Source organism: Macaca fascicularis, chromosome X, assembly GCF_037993035.2.
Source record: "Macaca fascicularis isolate 582-1 chromosome X, T2T-MFA8v1.1".
Taxonomy (NCBI): domain Eukaryota; kingdom Metazoa; phylum Chordata; class Mammalia; order Primates; family Cercopithecidae; genus Macaca; species Macaca fascicularis.
In genome coordinates, this window is record NC_088395.1 from 57,087,734 (window position 1) to 57,105,693 (window position 17,960).

General features: G+C 40.4%; 2 protein-coding genes across 15 annotated transcripts; both read right to left on the reverse strand.

Annotated features, from left to right (window-relative positions):
• Nucleotides 1–749: 749 nt before the first annotated feature.
• Nucleotides 750–2,610, reverse strand: LOC102121257 (spindlin-2). 14 transcript variants are annotated; one of them, XM_065538455.1, is made up of 3 exons: nucleotides 2,359–2,610; nucleotides 1,473–1,699; nucleotides 750–1,169 (listed from the first exon to the last, which is right to left on the reverse strand). In XM_065538455.1, exons 2-3 carry the CDS (start codon nucleotides 1,695–1,697, stop codon nucleotides 921–923), a joined length of 474 nt encoding a protein of 157 aa, XP_065394527.1. In that variant the 5' UTR covers nucleotides 1,698–1,699; nucleotides 2,359–2,610; the 3' UTR covers nucleotides 750–920. The 14 variants fall into 14 exon arrangements, with proteins under 14 accessions (XP_065394527.1, XP_073886403.1, XP_045240155.1 ...); XM_074030302.1 differs by having other exon boundaries at nucleotides 1,473–1,702; XM_045384220.1 differs by having other exon boundaries at nucleotides 2,304–2,610.
• Nucleotides 2,611–8,479: 5,869 nt separating this feature from the next.
• On the reverse strand, nucleotides 8,480–15,198 carry LOC135969219 (spindlin-2-like). Its single transcript, XM_074030303.1, has one exon. The coding sequence runs from the start codon at nucleotides 15,056–15,058 to the stop codon at nucleotides 14,231–14,233; it is 828 nt and encodes a 275-aa protein (XP_073886404.1). The 5' UTR covers nucleotides 15,059–15,198; the 3' UTR covers nucleotides 8,480–14,230.
• Between the last annotated feature and the right edge of the window lie 2,762 nt (nucleotides 15,199–17,960).

Here is a 17,960-nt window from a genome sequence, read left to right on the forward strand (position 1 = left end):
TAAAGTATTTTCAAATGCAAGATGGCACATCTCTTAAGTTCTGAGAGCCCCACGAACCCATACTCTACCAAGATTGTTTATCTAGTGCAGGACAAATGTGAGGAGGCAGCCCACAGTCCAGCACATGTGGTGCACCACATTAGTGTGTTTAGGCTGAGGGCTGGGGTTCTGCTGGGTAGCAGCATCCTGAACTCCCTGAAAGAGGAAAAGCTCTATGGTTATAAACTTGGCTCCGGATTAACTTGACTGAGTCATCCCTGTCAGAATGCCATTCTAGGGAACCTCCAATGTATCTGGCATCTTTGACAGATGCCACTTCCTTTGTGCGTAGAGCCAGGAAGAGCAATGTAAACACTACCAGAAGTCCAACATTTTCCTTGGCCTTCCCATCTCTCATGGGCCCCACACCCCACAACTCTTTTCCTGTATTCCCACTCCCTCTGTCAGTCTTTCTTCTTTGAATTCCTCCTTCCTCAATGGCCCTCTTCTTCTAACTGCTCCAACACCCTAACCCACATAGCTTCTTCCTTTGTGTATCCTTTAGGCTCTCCTCAGATCCCTGTCAGGTTGATCCTTCTCCTCTTTACTCTGGATCTCTTCTAAGCTTCTTTGTGTTCCTCTCTACTCAATTTATTCTGTGTATTTTCCTCTAAGCCACAAGATCTCTGACATCTGTTCCTTCCTTTCATGCCCCATTCACCAAACACACCCGATCTTTCCAACAAGACAAAGCGCTTACACACAGCATGTCATGTACACACGAGTTTGTATTTTTTAGAGCAAAACAACAGTTAATGCTGGCAAAGATGTTGGGTTATCAGGGATTCCATAAGCTTTCAATACACTGAAAGGCAACATTTTTTGCATGTCTACAAATTATACATTTGTTTCCACACATGTGCCAAATTTTACCCTAACAGTTAGGACTTTTTCACCAAATCATAGACATAGATATGGAAATCATCATCAAACTTGATGAAATACACAGAGGGTTTGGCTTCCACTTGGTGAATGACCATGCCGATCCTTTTGGAGCCATCTTCTTTGGTATATTCCACATGCTTACCTATCAGGCCATCTACAACTCCTCCTGGCTCCCTCTCTGTTGGAGGAGACTCATTGGATTCTGGCATGATGCGGAGGTCACCTTCCTTATAATCATCTAGAAGCTGGTACATGTACAAGACAGGATCTTTCTCATAGGTAATATAAAACCAGGCTTTCATGATAGGTGCTTGAGCTAAGACCATACCCCTCCATTCATCCTTAGAACCATGCTCTCCCTCAAACATGTGTTCCACTGCTTTGCCAATTATGGTATTTGCAAGGTTGGCATCACTAACGTGAGATGATGCCACCCTGTCAGAAAGAATTTTAAGAGACAAAACTCTTTCATCTCTGTGAAGTTCCAGTCCATAAACACAGTCAATTCCATCATATTTCACCAGATAAAGAGAGGGATTTATAGGCACCTGATCCAGAACGGTTCCTTTCCACTGGGTGATGGGCTCATCTCCTTCTTTCCATCCATGAGAAATTCTGCATCCCACGATGTTCCTGCGGGGCTGGGATGAAGGTCTGCCTCTCTGCTTCTTTTGGGAGACTTTTTTCTTTGTCATGTTTGCAGACCCAGTGGCCCGTCCTGCAGCTGCCCTGGTTTGTTGCCCTTCGGCTTCCTGTGCGTTGGGGGTCTTCATGCCTGCTGGGGGAGGAGAGAGGATAGAGAGACATATCCAGTGTGCCACGAGGCAAACTTTTCCCTATAGCCATGTCTGGATATACTCTGCGCTAGTGCCTAAGGTTCCCCTAGGAGCCTGGAAGCAATGCTGGAAATCTGGCTGCATGCCTGCAGTGCTCTCCCTCTTAAGTTCCTTTGGGCTGTGGGGAAAGGCTGGAGTGGTGCAGTAGAGCTGTCTGTGGTTAGGAACTCTGCAGAAGTGGCTGGGCCACGTCCTCCTAGCTCAGAGCCCACTGCCCTCCCCGAACCCCTTGCTGCCACTGGAGTCCACTCCCAATCCCCTGCAAAGCGGCCTTCACCGGCACCCACTGACCTCCTTCCCTGAGTGTCCCAGCTGCTGTCCACAACAAACCCTGCCTACCCTAACCACTTCCCTGATACCCACCGCCCTTGCTTCCTGGAGCTCACCTTCAAATCCTTGTCTGGCTCCCGTTCTTACCCCCTTTTCATGTAGCTCACCGCACTCCCCCACCCGACTTTTGCCTGGCGCCCACCTCCACCCCAGGTCTCCTGCTGGATTCCTTCCCATCCCCCTCTCCATTCTGGCGCCCACTAATGGCCTTGCCCTGCCTGGCGTCCACCGCCGCGGATCGCGGGCCTCACGTGCCCAAATCGGACACCTCGCTGCTGCCTCCGCTATGAGCCTGTGGCGAAGGAGGGTCAGCAGGCGACCGGCCGAGTGAATGCTTGCAAGAGCTGGGAGGGTAGGATCCGTAGATGAGCGTGTCTAGGAGGGCTGCAAGGCAGGCAAAGAGGACTGCAGCGGCGTTGCCACCGCTTGGCTTGCTAGCCCTCCGCCTCCCTGCTGGCGGTGGCGGCCCCTCAGCCACATCGGGATTCCACCAGTCCCTGCTGTCGCCGCCGCAGTCTCCTCCCTCTTTCCGTAGCGCAGCTTCCTGCCCAGAGAGAGGCCTCCTCTTCCTGCCAAACACCGCGCCCTCTCCACCAGGCTCCCACGCCCACCACACAGCCTGGAGCCCTGGAGAAGCTATAGGCTCTGACTCCGCCTCTTCCCAAATTCAGAGTAGTTGGTGCCACAGTAGTCCTCGGAACCCTGTGGCGCCTTCATCACCCGTTTCAGGGCCCCTTGATTCCCACCCCCACCTTCTTAGTCCTCCTGCCCTATCTGCTTTCCATCTTCTTGGAATTCGCCTTGCCGCCGCCCCGCGCCCACACCGCTCCCCCACCCCGCCCCGCGCCCAGTCCCTTGCCCTTATGGATTTATTCTTTACACCTAAATATGTCTTTCCTCTTTTTGAAAGGATTTGGAGTTGGAACAGAGAAATTCACTATGGTAAGTCTGCCGTTTTGACCCAGTCTCTACCTAATTTTTCCTGTCTGATCTTTCCTGACGTTTTTGTTTTTGTTTTTAAGGGATTTTTTTCCCTTTTCTTTATTGCAAGATAAGTGCATGTACAATGTGAGCACTATCTAAATTTTGGGAAATTAATATTAAGAGGAAAATCATCAACTGCAGTCGTATCTCCCATTTTTGAGGGCCTCACAGCAAAATATTAATGCTCATAGGTTTTTTTCCCCCTTTTTCCTAAATTTTTGCAAAACTGAGATTGTTTTTTATCTGTAATTTCATGTCTATTAATTTTTCCAGGAAATTAGATGCTTTCTAATCGATTTTTTCATTCAACAAATATTTGTTGAGCACCTGTTACATATCTTGTGCTTGGTCCATAAAACTCAATTTTAAAGTGATTTATAATTTGGCTTTTCTCCCAGTACTGGACATTTGACATAATGTTTCTACAATAATGAGTAATCAGATCTATGTATCGGAATAGAAAGCTTTGCAAAAAATAACTTCCTAAGAAATAATTAGATAAAAGTTATAGTTTTATAAATCAGTGGAGAAACACTGGGTATTCTTTAAGGAATGTTAAAATGATTCTTTAAATATTTTGAGAAAGGTTGTATACTAATGTTGTACCAATATCAATATTTGATTTATTAAAAGGTAAAAAGCAGCCAAATAAAATTGACCAGAAAGCAAATGAACCAACCAAAAACTCTGTAAACAAAACATTGCTTAATGGTATCTTTCTTATTCAGATACTTATGGTATTTGAATGAGGGGATGAGTCGGATGTTAACAGACCAAGTACAGTTAGTAAAATAACGTCTACAAGGAAAAATAGAAATAATAATCTTGATTCAGCAAAGTATGAAAGAACATTAAAATGTTACTTAATGTCATTGATCATGAAAAAAGGGGTTCATATCTAGTGCTGATGCAAGTGAAAGTTTATACAATTTTTATGGGAAGCAATTTGCATATATGTTGTAATTTCAGCGAAGGCTTTTTTAAAGTTATGGTTAACTCTTACTCCTAGGATTTCAACCCTGGAATTTCAATGAAAAGTAAGGGGTTAGGGAGTTACCAAGGTTCTGGACTCCAGATTCTGTATTCATATATTTAACAAGCAGTCACAAGTTCTGTTGAGCATCTAAGTCTTTCAGTGGTTCTCTCTAGAATGGGTAAACTTTCCCAGTAGAAAAACATCCACCAAATGCCCTGTTTGCCTCTTGGATCTGTTCTCCTTCTATCTCAGCTAGATAATTATTTCGTATTTCTCAGCTTTTAGATGCCATTGAGAGCAGATTTTCTTTTTTACTATATTTGTTCAGATTTACTCAATTTGTTCAGATTTTAGGGAAAGTTGTTTTGAACTGTTTAGTCTCCTATTACTAAAATCTCAAACCCTATTTTTTATTATGAAATATATGTGTTCATCCTTAGGATGTATACATTAAATAGGCACAGCTTTGTGACTGTAAATCATACCTCAATAGTGGTTTGAAAAAGAAAAAAATGTGTTTAACTATTTGTAATGACTCCAAAGTAAAAAACACCTACATTTCCATCAACCATATACTAGATATGTTGGGGTATATTCATACATTGGAATATCATGCAGTAGTGAGAATATTCAAGCTACAACTACATGGAAAAACATGAATGAATCTCTCAAATATGTTGAAAAAAGAAGCCAGAGAACAAAGGGGCACACATTATTCTATTCAATTTATTTAAAGTTCAAAAACAATCATTAACTAATCTGTTGTCTAAAAAGTTAAAGTAGCAGTTATTCTTGCAAAGATATTTTCCAAATAGACAGCAATTCATACTCTATCAGTAGCTGATCAAAGTAAAAATTAGAGAAATATTTGGACATGTATATATAGCAGGAAAGGTTTATATAGATGCTGAGCTGCAAAAATATATTTAATTGTAATAGACATCAATTGATACTGCAGCCTAGCATCTTATCACCTTTCTTCTGGTAATAGTGCCACAATTTTCCTCTTGGGAACAACAAGTCTGACTTTTCAGGGTATGGAATTACTGTTGCAATGATTAGTTTAGGAATAAGCATCCAACCTAGTCAAAGCCAATGAGACACAAACTCCTAGGCATGTGGCAGTTTCCATTGGAAGAGAGTGAACCCGAAAGGATATGAGGATTAAGCTGCTCTATTCACTTTACTATCATCAATAGATTGAGAATGAAGGTACCCCAAAGAACAGAATGGAGCCAGCCTATGCAAAAAGAGGGAGACTGTCCTAGTGACACATTCTGTACACGTAGGTGGTTATGGCCACTGACTGACTTTTGAATATTCATCTCACTTTAGAAGATTAGTCTAAGCTAGTTATGGTGATGCCATTCTTCCTGTAAGTGATTGATTTGGCATTGGGCATGTGATCTAATCCTGGTCAATTAAGCATCATAGTATATCTGCTGGAAGACTTCTGAAAAAAATTTCTTTACTCTTAAGAAAAGAAACAGGAAATAATGTTCCCTTTTCTTTTTTAGGATGATGCTATATCTTTATATGACCTTTGGAATATCTGTAATCATCCTGAGGGCAAAACTTATGTAATGAAGATGGAAGAAGAGAGAATAGGAATACTCTGTGCGCTTTGATCTTATCATTTTGCTGTTGATCATACCATCCCTGGAGTCCTACTTCTGACTCCAAGTTATGAGGTAACAAGTTTCTTTATAGTTAAAGCAATTTGAATCTGGGTTTTCTGTTACTTACAGTTGAAGGCATCTTAAATGGCTTAGCGTTCCCAGACTTAAATTATATAGTATCCCTAGACAATACCGTTATACTTTTAAGTTATATGAAACAATACATTCTCAGGCACTCATTCATCCAACCAGCTCCCATATCAGGAAATGGGACATTACTTCCAGACTTAAAAAATCCAGTATTCAGTTGCAAATAAGGAATAAGGAGCTATCTAAAAAACAAGCATGAGGTAAAAAGGCATCATTCTCATTTGCACTACAAGAAAAAATATACCAGGATTAGTAAATAACTCCCTAAATAAACGCTATCAACAAAGTGATGAGCCTCTTATATTTCCCTCAAAGGAAGAGGTAGGCTTCCGGACTCCAGTCTCTCCACCTCACATGTATTATTTTCCATATACTTTAGATTTCTCTGTCTTAAAGAGGTGATCCTGATATTCAATCTTGTGAGAATAAAAAATAGCATTCTAATCACTTATTTTTAAATTTCATGCATTAATATTAGTTAAGACTATCTTTCAAAATTACCAAAAATTAATATGGTTTACTGCGATCTTTTAACAATGAAAAGATCTATGATGAATGAAATAGACCTTTCTCTATCTCATTTCCTTTTTCTCCTTGCCACCTCTCAGGACATCCCAGTGTTCTCACGTTCCATCTTCAGTCACACTTCACCAGTGTTAAATCCCTGGTATATGTTCTTCCAAACCATTTTGTATGATACTACAACAATATATAAATATAAACGTAAACATCGGAATTTGGAAGTCCTTCTCACTTTTTAACATAAGTGGGATCATACTCTTTACATTTGTGTGCAACGACACATCTATATATATTTCTAAAACATCTTCTCTATAATTGTATACTATTTCAAGTGATACATAAACACAATGTATTCAACAGTTCTGGTATTGATAGACATTCAAGATTTTCCCCCAGCTATTTTTGCTGTTTCAAACAATGCTGCGATAACAAGTGAATGCAATCCAATTGTGACATTTCTCATTCCATCTATTTTGAAGGTTGATGGTGCGTATTTTGCTGATGAGGTAGGTATCTTTGTCTTCTCTCAATGTTGCCACATTCTTCCTTCTTAATGTTACCTGTCCTGATATAAAAGAACCTTTCCAGATAAAGAAGACTATCTTTTATTTAAGAATATATATGTGCTTTGTCTGGCCTTCCCCCAGTATTTATAAATTTTTAGCAATCTTCCAAGAAGTTATTGAATCAAAAAGAAAATAAGAAAAAATTAACAACAGAGAACTTGAGAAATGATAGCAATGAGGACACAACATATTAAAATGTGCCAGTTACAGCCAGAACTCTATTCAAAGATAAATTTATAGTAATGACTATTTCCCTTAAAAATTAGCCAGAAATTATCATTATAGATAGCCGTGGAAACTTAAAGGAAGTAACTAAAATATGCAGAGACTGATGAAGTGAAAAAATAGAAAATTAGTAGAATATATAGCAAAACATATGTCTAAGTTTTGTGAAAAAATAAAACAATAGGAAAGAAAACTGGCAATACAGAAAAAAGGACCAACAAATGCAAAGGGATTTATAATAGGTTATTTGAAAATATAAAATTGTCATGCAATAATTCACTTGCTCCACAATGTTTATAGAGTGTCTCCTATGTTCCAGACCCTTTCATAGGCACTGCATTACTAGAATGAATTAGATAGACAAGATTCCTGCATTCAAAGTTTTTATTCTAGTGGAGTAAGACAGAAAATAAACAATCTAAAAGACAAGTTCACATAGTGGTAAGTACTACAGAGCAAGAAACACCAAGGTTATGGGGTAGAAGGAGAGAATCTCTGAACAGGTGATATTTGAGTCAAGACCTGAATATGAGAAGCAACCACTTATGGAAAGTTATGAAAATCTCTGGGGGTAAGAAATAGCTCTAGCATGAAGACTTTGAAGTGGAAACAAGCTTGTTACCTTTGAGAATAGAAAAAAATGTTAGTATGGCTGTAATATGTAGTAAAAAGGAGACCATATTTGAATCGCAAAAGAGTGAGATCATCTAGAGCACTGCTTCTTCATTCTTTTTTTATTTATTTTTTATTTTTTATTATTATACTTTAAGTTCTAGGGTACATGTGCATAGCGTGCAGGTTTGTTACATATGTATACTTGTGCCATGTTGCTGTGCTGTACCCATCAACTTATTTCACTATTATCCCCTCCCCACTAGATGGCTTTATAAGGATTTTCTTCTTTTTCCTAATTGTCTCCTCATGAAATTTGAATACCAATGATGTACTGTATAATCTAGTCAATAAATGCATGTATATCTGTATTTTATATATAATCAACCTGTATGCAGGATTAAGTATGAATAAAATTTGAAGGTAGTAGTTAAATTAAAAATTAGAAAGCTAGCAATATCTAACTTAACTGTATAAGTGTATTTGCTAAGTGACTTTTAATGGAATGTATTTACTTACATAAATTATAATGTGTCAAAGTATGTATGCAAATTGGCAGTTTATATAAATACATAATAGTGATGTAATCACATTTAAAAAATTATTCACGACATTTTTCTAGAAAAGGTGAAACAATGGAAAACATTAAATTAATTTCTTCAAAGTAATTTTTGTGAATTTAACTTTTCACTTTTGCTTGATATGACAAAATCAGTTGTAACTAGCAGCTAGATATTCATATATTATCATTTTTTCTTTTTAGTACTTGACAGAAATTATGATGGGTTAAATAACTTCTGTAAAGTTAAATATTAACTATTTTTATTTAATTCTCAAAGCCCAAGTCACACACCAGACATCGAGGATCAAACATAGTCACTCAGTGGCAGCCAGTAGGTACACAAAGGCCACTTCTTGACATATGACTTCAAGAATGAGCAATAGATTGAAAGTCCTACAATCAAAGTCATCTATTTGCTATGATTTTGTAGTGCTGGTCTTGCATACATTTCATGTATCTTCCATGAGCTCAATGGCAATGTTCCTGTGATATCGAAGAAAACAAGAGTGATTAAGTTCTAAAGTATAAGATTTTGTCAAATACAGTTGAGCTTTGGAGGACACAAACCATTGTAAAACTTCATATCTTTCCACTTCTCACACCAACAATCATATTTCCCCCTTTTGGGGGCAATATCATTCTGTTTGAGAATGCATGATCTAGCGCATGCAGAATAAGGCATGAAGATTGTTTTGTATATTAACTGCAATAAGAAGCCTTTGGAGCATTCTAAGCAGGAGGGTGGCATAATCTGGTTTACATTTTTAAAATATAGTTCGGGGCTATTTATGTGGAGAGTTGAAATACAGATGAGAAGATCTTAGTTTCCAACAGCCAAATTTATCGAACTTAAGGCCTTATCTTCTTTTTAAAATCCTTTAGTTACTGAGACAGCACCCCTCTCCTTCCATGTTGCCAAAGCATCAGGTTATGTGCTTACTACTGTTGTTTGCAGTTCTTTCTTAATTGTTGGTCCCTGTTGACTTCCCTCACAATATTTAAAGCTCAGCTATACATTTAAAAGGAGGTCTGTCATATTTCATTCAACATTTTAAAGTTTAGCGATTTTTAGCGAAAGAGTTTTCATGTGCCCACTGTTTAGTGTCTTTTAGACTAGTGGTTTTAATTAGCCACTCCTGTGGTCAATCAGTGGTATAGTTTACTTCCTTCAAGACAGAGGCAAGAAGATTTTAGGGGAGTCAGTGGAATCATGCTCCCACTTCGTGAGGTCCCTCTTTAATATGTGCTATTACTTATTTAAACTAGCGAGCTCAGCAACTTATAGTTTATTTCAGATGCCTCCGAAATAGATTTTTAAAAGGACATTAAAGCCACACTGAAAATATCTAACCTCTAACTACAATACATTGCAAATTATTCTCAGGTATATTGTGCAACATATTAACTGCATAAAATTAAAAAATTCCATTTTGTTTCTATGAAGTACTGTGTATAGCATTTGCCAAATAGCACCCTAATTCCCCTGGCTGCATATCTCTCAAAGGCTTTCCTAATTGGTGAGTGTGAGAGGAGTTGGACATGTGAAAAACCATTTTATTTATCTCTTGGGTTTATTTCTTTTGGACAGAAGAGACACTCTAATTCATTCTCAAACGTAGGATAAGCTTTGCGGCCGTATCAGAGAAGTCCATCATTATCCAGTTGTGCTTGTGTTTGGGTGAAATATTAGGAAGTCCTTGAAGCCCCGTATCTAACCATGTCCTCCAGTTCAGCTTTTATTAAATACCAAGGGGGTATTTTGACTTCCAAATGTGTCATTATGGTGCTGTTCTCTCAAATGGTTACAAACTTACAAAGAGTAAAGATTTTTCATTCTTAGTCCTCTGAAACATTAACTGTACATAACTGTAACGTTTTCTTGAGATGTGGTACAATTTCAATCTGAAAGAGAAAGCAAAAATGTTACAGATCTGCTTGAACCTATCATTACCTACCAAAAATAAATATAGGAAATGATTTACTAGGAAATGTACCGTAATCTCTGAGAGGAAAGAAAAACTCTTGGAATTTCACAGTGTCAACTTCCATCTATGTCCAGTAGTGACCTAAGGAAAAGAGTTGGAGGATTCTGACCATATCTCTTTTACTGTGATGAGTGCACGAACCAAGACTGATTAATTGTGTGTGATCCCATCACTGATCATTAATATGAAACTCTCTTACATTTTAACTCATGTATTCTCAGTACCGATAATAGCACATGGGCTTGGGGAATGGGAAATGGGACGTGATATATGTAATGAATTTTGAACAAATCTACTGAAGTATAAACATCTGTTCTTTATCCAAACAGAATACAGGTTTAAGCCCTGTCTGAATACTAAGAACTTTTGAACAGCCGTACATTAAATTTTTCACTAACAGTTTTAAATCTGTGACAAACTCCCTTTGTTGGCCCATTGCCAAAATAACATATCAGTGGTTTCCAATATAATGGCTATGGGAGTTATCCAGAGCGGGGAGGCCCAATCTAGGCATTGAGTATAGAGCCCAATTCTGTCATCTATGGTTTTCACTGGGAATTTGTTTCTCTTAAGATCTTCAAAAGAAGACCAGAAAACATGGTGTAGTCCTTGACTCATATTTATCTTCCACTGCACAACATCATCAAATAGGAAAACATGCAGGGTATACCTGAAAACAGCCAGATCCAACTAATTTTCACCATGTCTACTACCACCAGGATACTGAAACCCACCATTATCGGTTACCAAAATAATTGGAATATCCTACTAATTATTCTCCCTTTATTCATCATATACTAATAAAAACTATTCTCCAAGTTGTCAGAGTGATCCTGTAAAACTAAGACAAATCTTGTCTCCCCTCCACTATCAATACATGGATGGGTCTCCATCACATTCCATGTAAAAGCCAAATTGCATTTTGAAACCTACAGGGCTATAAGCTGTCTGCCTCTCTCTCTCATCCCCATTACCTCTCTGAAACCAGCTCCTGCTTTTCTCTGCCTTGCTCACTCAGCTCCAGACATGATAGCATCCTCCTTGCTCCTCAAACATGCCAGCCTAAACCTGTCTTGGGGCCTCAGCACCTGCTGTCCCTCCATCTGGAATGCTCCTTCCCCAGACAGCTACAGGGTGAGTTCTCCCACTGCCTTCAGGTGAGACTCAAAAGCCAAGTTCTCAGTAAGGCCTTCCCTGGACACCTTATCTATCTAGTTTCAGCCTCCCTCCTGAAATTTTCTATCCCAATTCCTTGCTTTATATTTTTCTATTTAACACTAGTCACTATGAATACACATTATAATTGCTTATTCATTTTGGCTACTGTCTATCCCCCACACTAAAATGAAAGCTCCATGAGGATAAGAATTTTAGTTTGCTTCTTTCATTCATTATTACATCATCAATATCTGTGCCTAGAAGAATGCCTGGCAGAGAGCCCACCTGAAGTAAGTATTTGTGGGGTAAAGATAAAACAAGTAAATTAAAAAGCAAATGGGATCAAAGCAAGTCAAAGGGGCAGTGTTTCCAGGGTGTAGCCCCAGTCACAAGTGCAAACGCTTCCAGGGAACAACTGTGCATTTTATTAGAGTGAAGCAGGCCAGCTGGGGGTGTGGCCACCTGGAGAGGGTATTCGGAGTATAAACTGGACTGGGACCTACCTAAGGCCCAGCTGCATGTATCCTTGTTGGAATGAGGGCCCCAATCCTCACGTTGTTGTTGTTGTTGTTGTTGTTGTTGTTTGTAATTGTTCTGTTTCACTTTCAGGAGATGCCAGAAACATAAATTTTCATTGTGTGCAATCTCTCAAATGTCTAAAGTACTCAATTAAAAACAGAAAACAATGAAAACACAAAGATGAAACAAAATCTGGCAGCTGACTGAGATTGGTCCCTGGGCAGTCAGCTGGTATTTGTTGGACTGAATTGTGTGATGTATACATGAAAATTAATCCCTGCTACGGTGAGGTAGGCTTGCCTTGTGTAATTCTTGAGGCAGTCAGCCTCAGGCCATGTTGGGTGCAGAGAATAAACTCTATTTACCATCTTCTTTCAACTCCTGACAGCTCCTTGCATCTCCCACTATCCATGGAGTTAGGGTAACCTGGGCAGCAGGGGTCACCAGCACTCTTTCTTTGGGGTCAGAGGTATAATTTAGTGAAGGGTGTGGTTGCAGAAACTAGTGAGAGGGTTTTCAGATGGGCTACAGGAGAAAGACTGGGGAAAGGCAAGGAGGGGAGGAAGAGAAATACACAGATCTATCTTTGCATCAGACACCATAGTTCTGAGGGACTTTTGGTGGGTTGCTGCTCCCTCTCCCCACCAACCTTGACACTTCCTTGTGATACTGTACAGCTGAATGAGTTATACCAAGTCACAACTTCCAGCCCGACTGCCCCATGGCATCTGCCTCACCTGGAAACAAAGAGCTTCACAGACTTCTATCACAGATTTCTGTGAGCTTGGGTAGGCAAGACTGGCCAACAGGTGCCTGTGAGGGGTATGCAGACACCAGCTTTGTGGGGAAGGTCTAACCAGAATGTGGCTTCTTGGGACAGCAGGTCTCTTTTAGTGGGTCATTTGTTGGAGCCACCTATGGTTTCAGGCAGCTGCTGTAAGAAGCATGGACAGACAAGTACTCCCCATACCGTGGAGAGAAACACTAGGCTCAATCCTCTGATGCACCTTGTCTCTAGATAGAAAACAAACATTCCAGCAGAAGGAACTGGTGTGATGAGACTGCTGCACCTGAGTTCAGTAAGGTTTCCTTTTTTCTGGATAAAGTACTTTCCAAATGCAAGATGGCACATCTCTTAAGTTCTGAGAGCCCCACTGACCCATCCTCTACCAGGATTGCTTATCTAGTGCAGGACAAATGTGAGGAGGCAGCCCACAGCCCAGCACTTGTGGGGCACCATGTTAGTGTGTTTAGGCTGAGGGCTGGGGTTCTCTGGGTGGATTTGTCATGAACTCCCTGAAACAGGAAAAGCCTTATGGGCATAAACTTGGCTCCGGATTAACTTGACTGAGTCATTCCTGTCAGAAAGCTCTTCTAAGGAACCTCCAATGCATCCAGCATCTTTGACAGTTGCCACTTCCTTTGTGCATAGAGCCAGGAAGAGCAATATGGACACTGCCAGAAGTCCAACATTTTCCTTGACCTTCCCATCTCTCATGGGCCCACAACTCTTTTCCTGTATTCCCACTCCCTCTCTCAGTCTTTATTCTTTGAATTCTTTCTTCCTCAGTGGCCCTCTTCTAATCCCTGTAACACCCTAACCCACACAACTCTTCCTTTGTGTTTCCATTAGCCTCTCCCCAGATCCCTGTCAGGTTGATACTTCTCCCCCTTACTCTGGTCCATCTTCTAAACTTCTTTATGTTCCTCTGTTCTCAATTTATTCTGTCTGTTTTCCTCTAAGCCCCAAGATCTCACTCTCCCTCTGTTAGTCTTCACTCCTTTCCCATTTGGAGGTTTCCTCCTCATAGGTCATCCCCTCCCCCAAGAATCCCCTCCCTTTCTGTCCCTTTTCCACCTTTTCCTAAGCAGTCACCTCCTCCTCTCTCCCCGAGACAGCTAATCTCTTGTTCTTTCCCCTGCCCCTTCCAGACCAGACCAGCTAAGTCTGGTGCCATTTTTAAATGACTGATTATGATTCTAACTGAACTTTATTCACAGCCGAAATTGACAGCTGTTCCTTCCTTTCATGCCCCATCTACCAAACACACCTGATCTTTTCAACAAGACAAAGCGCTTACACACAGCATGTCACGTACACACAAATTTGTATTTTTTAGAACAAAACAACAGTTAATGCTGGCAAAGATGTTGGGTTATCAGGGATTCCATAGGCTTTCAGTACACTGTAAGGTAACTTTTTTTTCATGTCTACAAATTATACATTTATTTCCACACATGTGCCAAATTTTACCCTAACAGTTAGGACTTTTTCACCAAATCATAGACATAGATATGGAAATCGTCATCAAACTTGATGAAATACACAGAGGGTTTGGCTTCCACTTGGTGAGTGACCATGCCGATCCTTTTGGAGCCATCTTCTTTGGTATATTCCACATGCTTACCTATCAGGCCATCTACAACTCCTCCTGACTCCCTCTCTGTTGGAGGAGACTCATTGGATTCTGGCATGATGCGGAGGTCACCTTCCTTATAATCATCTAGAAGCTGGTACATGTACAAGACAGGATCTTTCTCATAGGTAATATAAAACCAGGCTTTCATGATAGGTACTTGAGCTAAGACCATACCCCTCCATTCATCCTTAGAACCATGCTCTCCCTCAAACATGTGTTCCACTGCTTTGCCAATTATGGTATTTGCAAGGTTGGCATCACTAACGTGAGATGATGCCACCCTGTCAGAAAGAATTTTAAGAGACAAAACTCTTTCATCTCTGTGAAGTTCCAGTCCATAAACACAGTCAATTCCATCATATTTCACCAGATAAAGAGAGGGATTTATAGGCACCTGATCCAGAACGGTTCCTTTCCACTGGGTGATGGACTCATCTCCTTCTTTCCATCCATGAGAAATTCTGCATCCCACGATGTTCCTGCGGGGCTGGGATGAAGGTCTGCCTCTCTGCTTCTTTTGGGAGACTTTTTTCTTTGTCATGTTTGCAGACCCAGTGGCCCGTCCTGCAGCTGCCCTGGTTTGTTGGGGGTCTTCATGACTGCTGGGGGAGGAGAGAGGATAGAGAGACATATCCAGTGTGCCACGAGGCAAACTTTCCCCTATAGCCATGTCTGGATATACTCTGCGCTAGTGCCTAAGGTTCCCCTAGGAGCCTGGAAGCAATGCTGGAAATCTGGCTGCATGCCTGCAGTGCTCTCCCTCTTAAGTTCCTTTGGGCTGTGGGGAAAGGCTGGAGTGGTGCAGTAGAGCTGTCTGTGGTTAGGAACTCTGCAGAAGTGGCTGGGCCACGTCCTCCTAGCTCAGAGCCCACTGCCCTCCCCGAACCCCTTGCTGCCACTGGAGTCCACTCCCAATCCCCTGCAAAGCGGCCTTGACCAGCACCCACTACCCTCATGCCCTCTGTGCCCCTGCTGCTGTCCATAACCCCCACTGCCTATCCTAACCACTTCCCTGGTACCTACCTCCCTTGCTTCCTGGGTATCACTTTCAAATCCTTGTCTGGCTCCTATTCCTACCCTTTCCCCTGTTGTCCACCGCACTCCCCCACCCCACCCTTGCCTGGCGCTCACCTCCACCCCCTGTCTCCTGCTGGATTCCTTCCCATCCCCCTCTCCATTCTGGTGCCCACCAATGGCTTTGCCCTGCCTGGCCCCCACCGCTGCGGATCGCGGGCCTCGGGTGCCCAAATCGGACACCTCTCTGCTGCCTCTGCTGTGAGCCTGTGCCGAAGGAGGGTCAACAGGCGATTGACTGTGTGAGTGTTTGCAAGAGCGGGGAGGATAGGATCCGTAGATGAGGAGCGTGTGTAGGAGTGCGGCGAGCCTGGCAAAGAGCACTGCAGCGGTGTCCCCAGCGCTTGGCTGGCTGGCCGTCTGCCTCCTTGTTGGCGGCGGCCGCCCCTCAGCCACATGGGGCTGCCACCTTTCCCTGCTGCAGTGGCTGTAGTCTCTGCCCTTTTTCTGCACAAGACTGCAGTGTTAGTTTCCTCTTAGTACTGATGTCTTCCCTTCTTCTAAACACAGAGTAGGTCTTCCTTTCTTTCCCTGGGGCCCCTCCTGGGCTCCTCCTTCCCTTTCCACAGTTCACAGCAGTGGAACCTGTAGGTGGCCTTTTCTCTCTTCCTGTCTCTGCTCACTGAATCCTTCAAGCTCTCTAGCTCCTCCCCTCAGGTCTCCTGCTCCATCTGTTTTCCATCTTTCAGACATTTCTCACATTCTTTGGAAACCTACCAATTAACATAGAAATACCATGTGTATACACTTATGGCGACATGAATCCATTACGACCATACGCAAATGTGTAGCATACATACTCGCGAATACATATATTAAGTGTTTCTCCACAGCATTGTGTAGGCATATTTTAGATTTAGAGACATGGTTTATTTTAAACTTAAAGAGTTATTTTTGAATGTGATTACAATACTTAACAAACTTTATCTATTCCGCATAAAGTGACATCATTTAAATTTTTTTTTTGTGAGTCATAGTTTTTCACAGTATCCTATAATTCTGAAAATAATCAACAATATTAGGTTGCTATATCAAGTAAGATGTTTTCAGTTACATGTTTTAGGATAATAAACCAAATGGGTATACAATAAAAACAATGTATTGACTAACATATTAAAAAGTTAAATAGGTGTTAGGTTAATCTTAATCTATGGTGGAATAATATTTTATTATATATATATATATCACATTTTTTTATCCATTTATTTATTGATGGACAGTTAAGTTGATTCCATATCTTGTCTATTGTGATCAGTGCTGCAAATAAATATGTGAGTGCAGATAGCTCGTTGATATGCTGATTTCCTTTCTTTTGGATATATAACCAATAGTGAGATTGCTGGATCTTATGGAATTTTTAGTTTTAGTTTTTGAGGAACTACCACACTGTTTTTCATAATGGTTATGCTAATTTATATTCCCACTAACAATGTCCAAGGATACCCCTTTCTTCACTTCCTTACCAACAGTTTTTATTTTCTGTGTTTTTGATATAGCCATTTTAACTGGGGTGAAATGGTATCTCATTGCTATTTTGACATAAAATTACCTGATGATTAGTGATTTAGAACACTTTGTATATATCTGTTGTCCATTTGTATGTCTTAGTTTGAGAAATGTCTACTCAGCTCTTTTGCCCATTTTTAAATCAGATTGTTTGATTTTTTACTATTGGGTTGTTGGAATTTCTTACATATTTTTATTATTAATCCCCTGCCAGTTGAATACTTTGCAAATATTTTCTCTTGTTATCTAGGTTGTCTCTTCATTTTATGATTGTTTCCTTTGCTGTGCAGAAGTTTTTTAGCTGATGTGATTTTATTTTCCCGTTTTTCCTTTGGTTGCCTGTGCTTTGAGGTCTTACTCAAGAAATCATTGCACAGACCAATATTCTGAAGCTTTTCCCCAAAGTTTTCTTCTAGTCACTTCATAATTTTGGATCTTAGATTTATGTCTTTAATCCATTTTGATTTGGGTGTTGTATATGGTGAGAGATAGATGTGTCTAGTTTCATTCTTCTGTGTATGGATACCCAGTTTTCCCAACAACATTTATTACAGAGGCTGTCTTTACTATAGTGTGTGTTCTTGGCTCTTTTGTTGAAAATAAGTTGACTATAAATGCATAGATTTATTTATGAGTTCTCTATTTTGTTTCATTGGTCCAGGTGTCTATTCATATGCCAGTACCATGCTGTTTTGGTTACCATAAGTTTATAGTATAATTTGAAGTAAGGCAATTTGATGCCCCAGCTTAGTTCTTTTTCTTCAGGATTGCTTTGACCATTCTTATCCTTTTGTAGCTCCATATGAATTTTAGGACTGTTTATTTTCTGTTTCCATAAAGAATGTCTTTGGTATTTTGACATAGATTGTGTTTATGTATATGTAGATAACTTGGAGTAGTATGGACATTTTAACAATGTTAATTAGTCCAACTCATGAACATGGATATTTTTCTATTTTTGTGTGGTCTTTATTTTTTATCAATGTTTTATA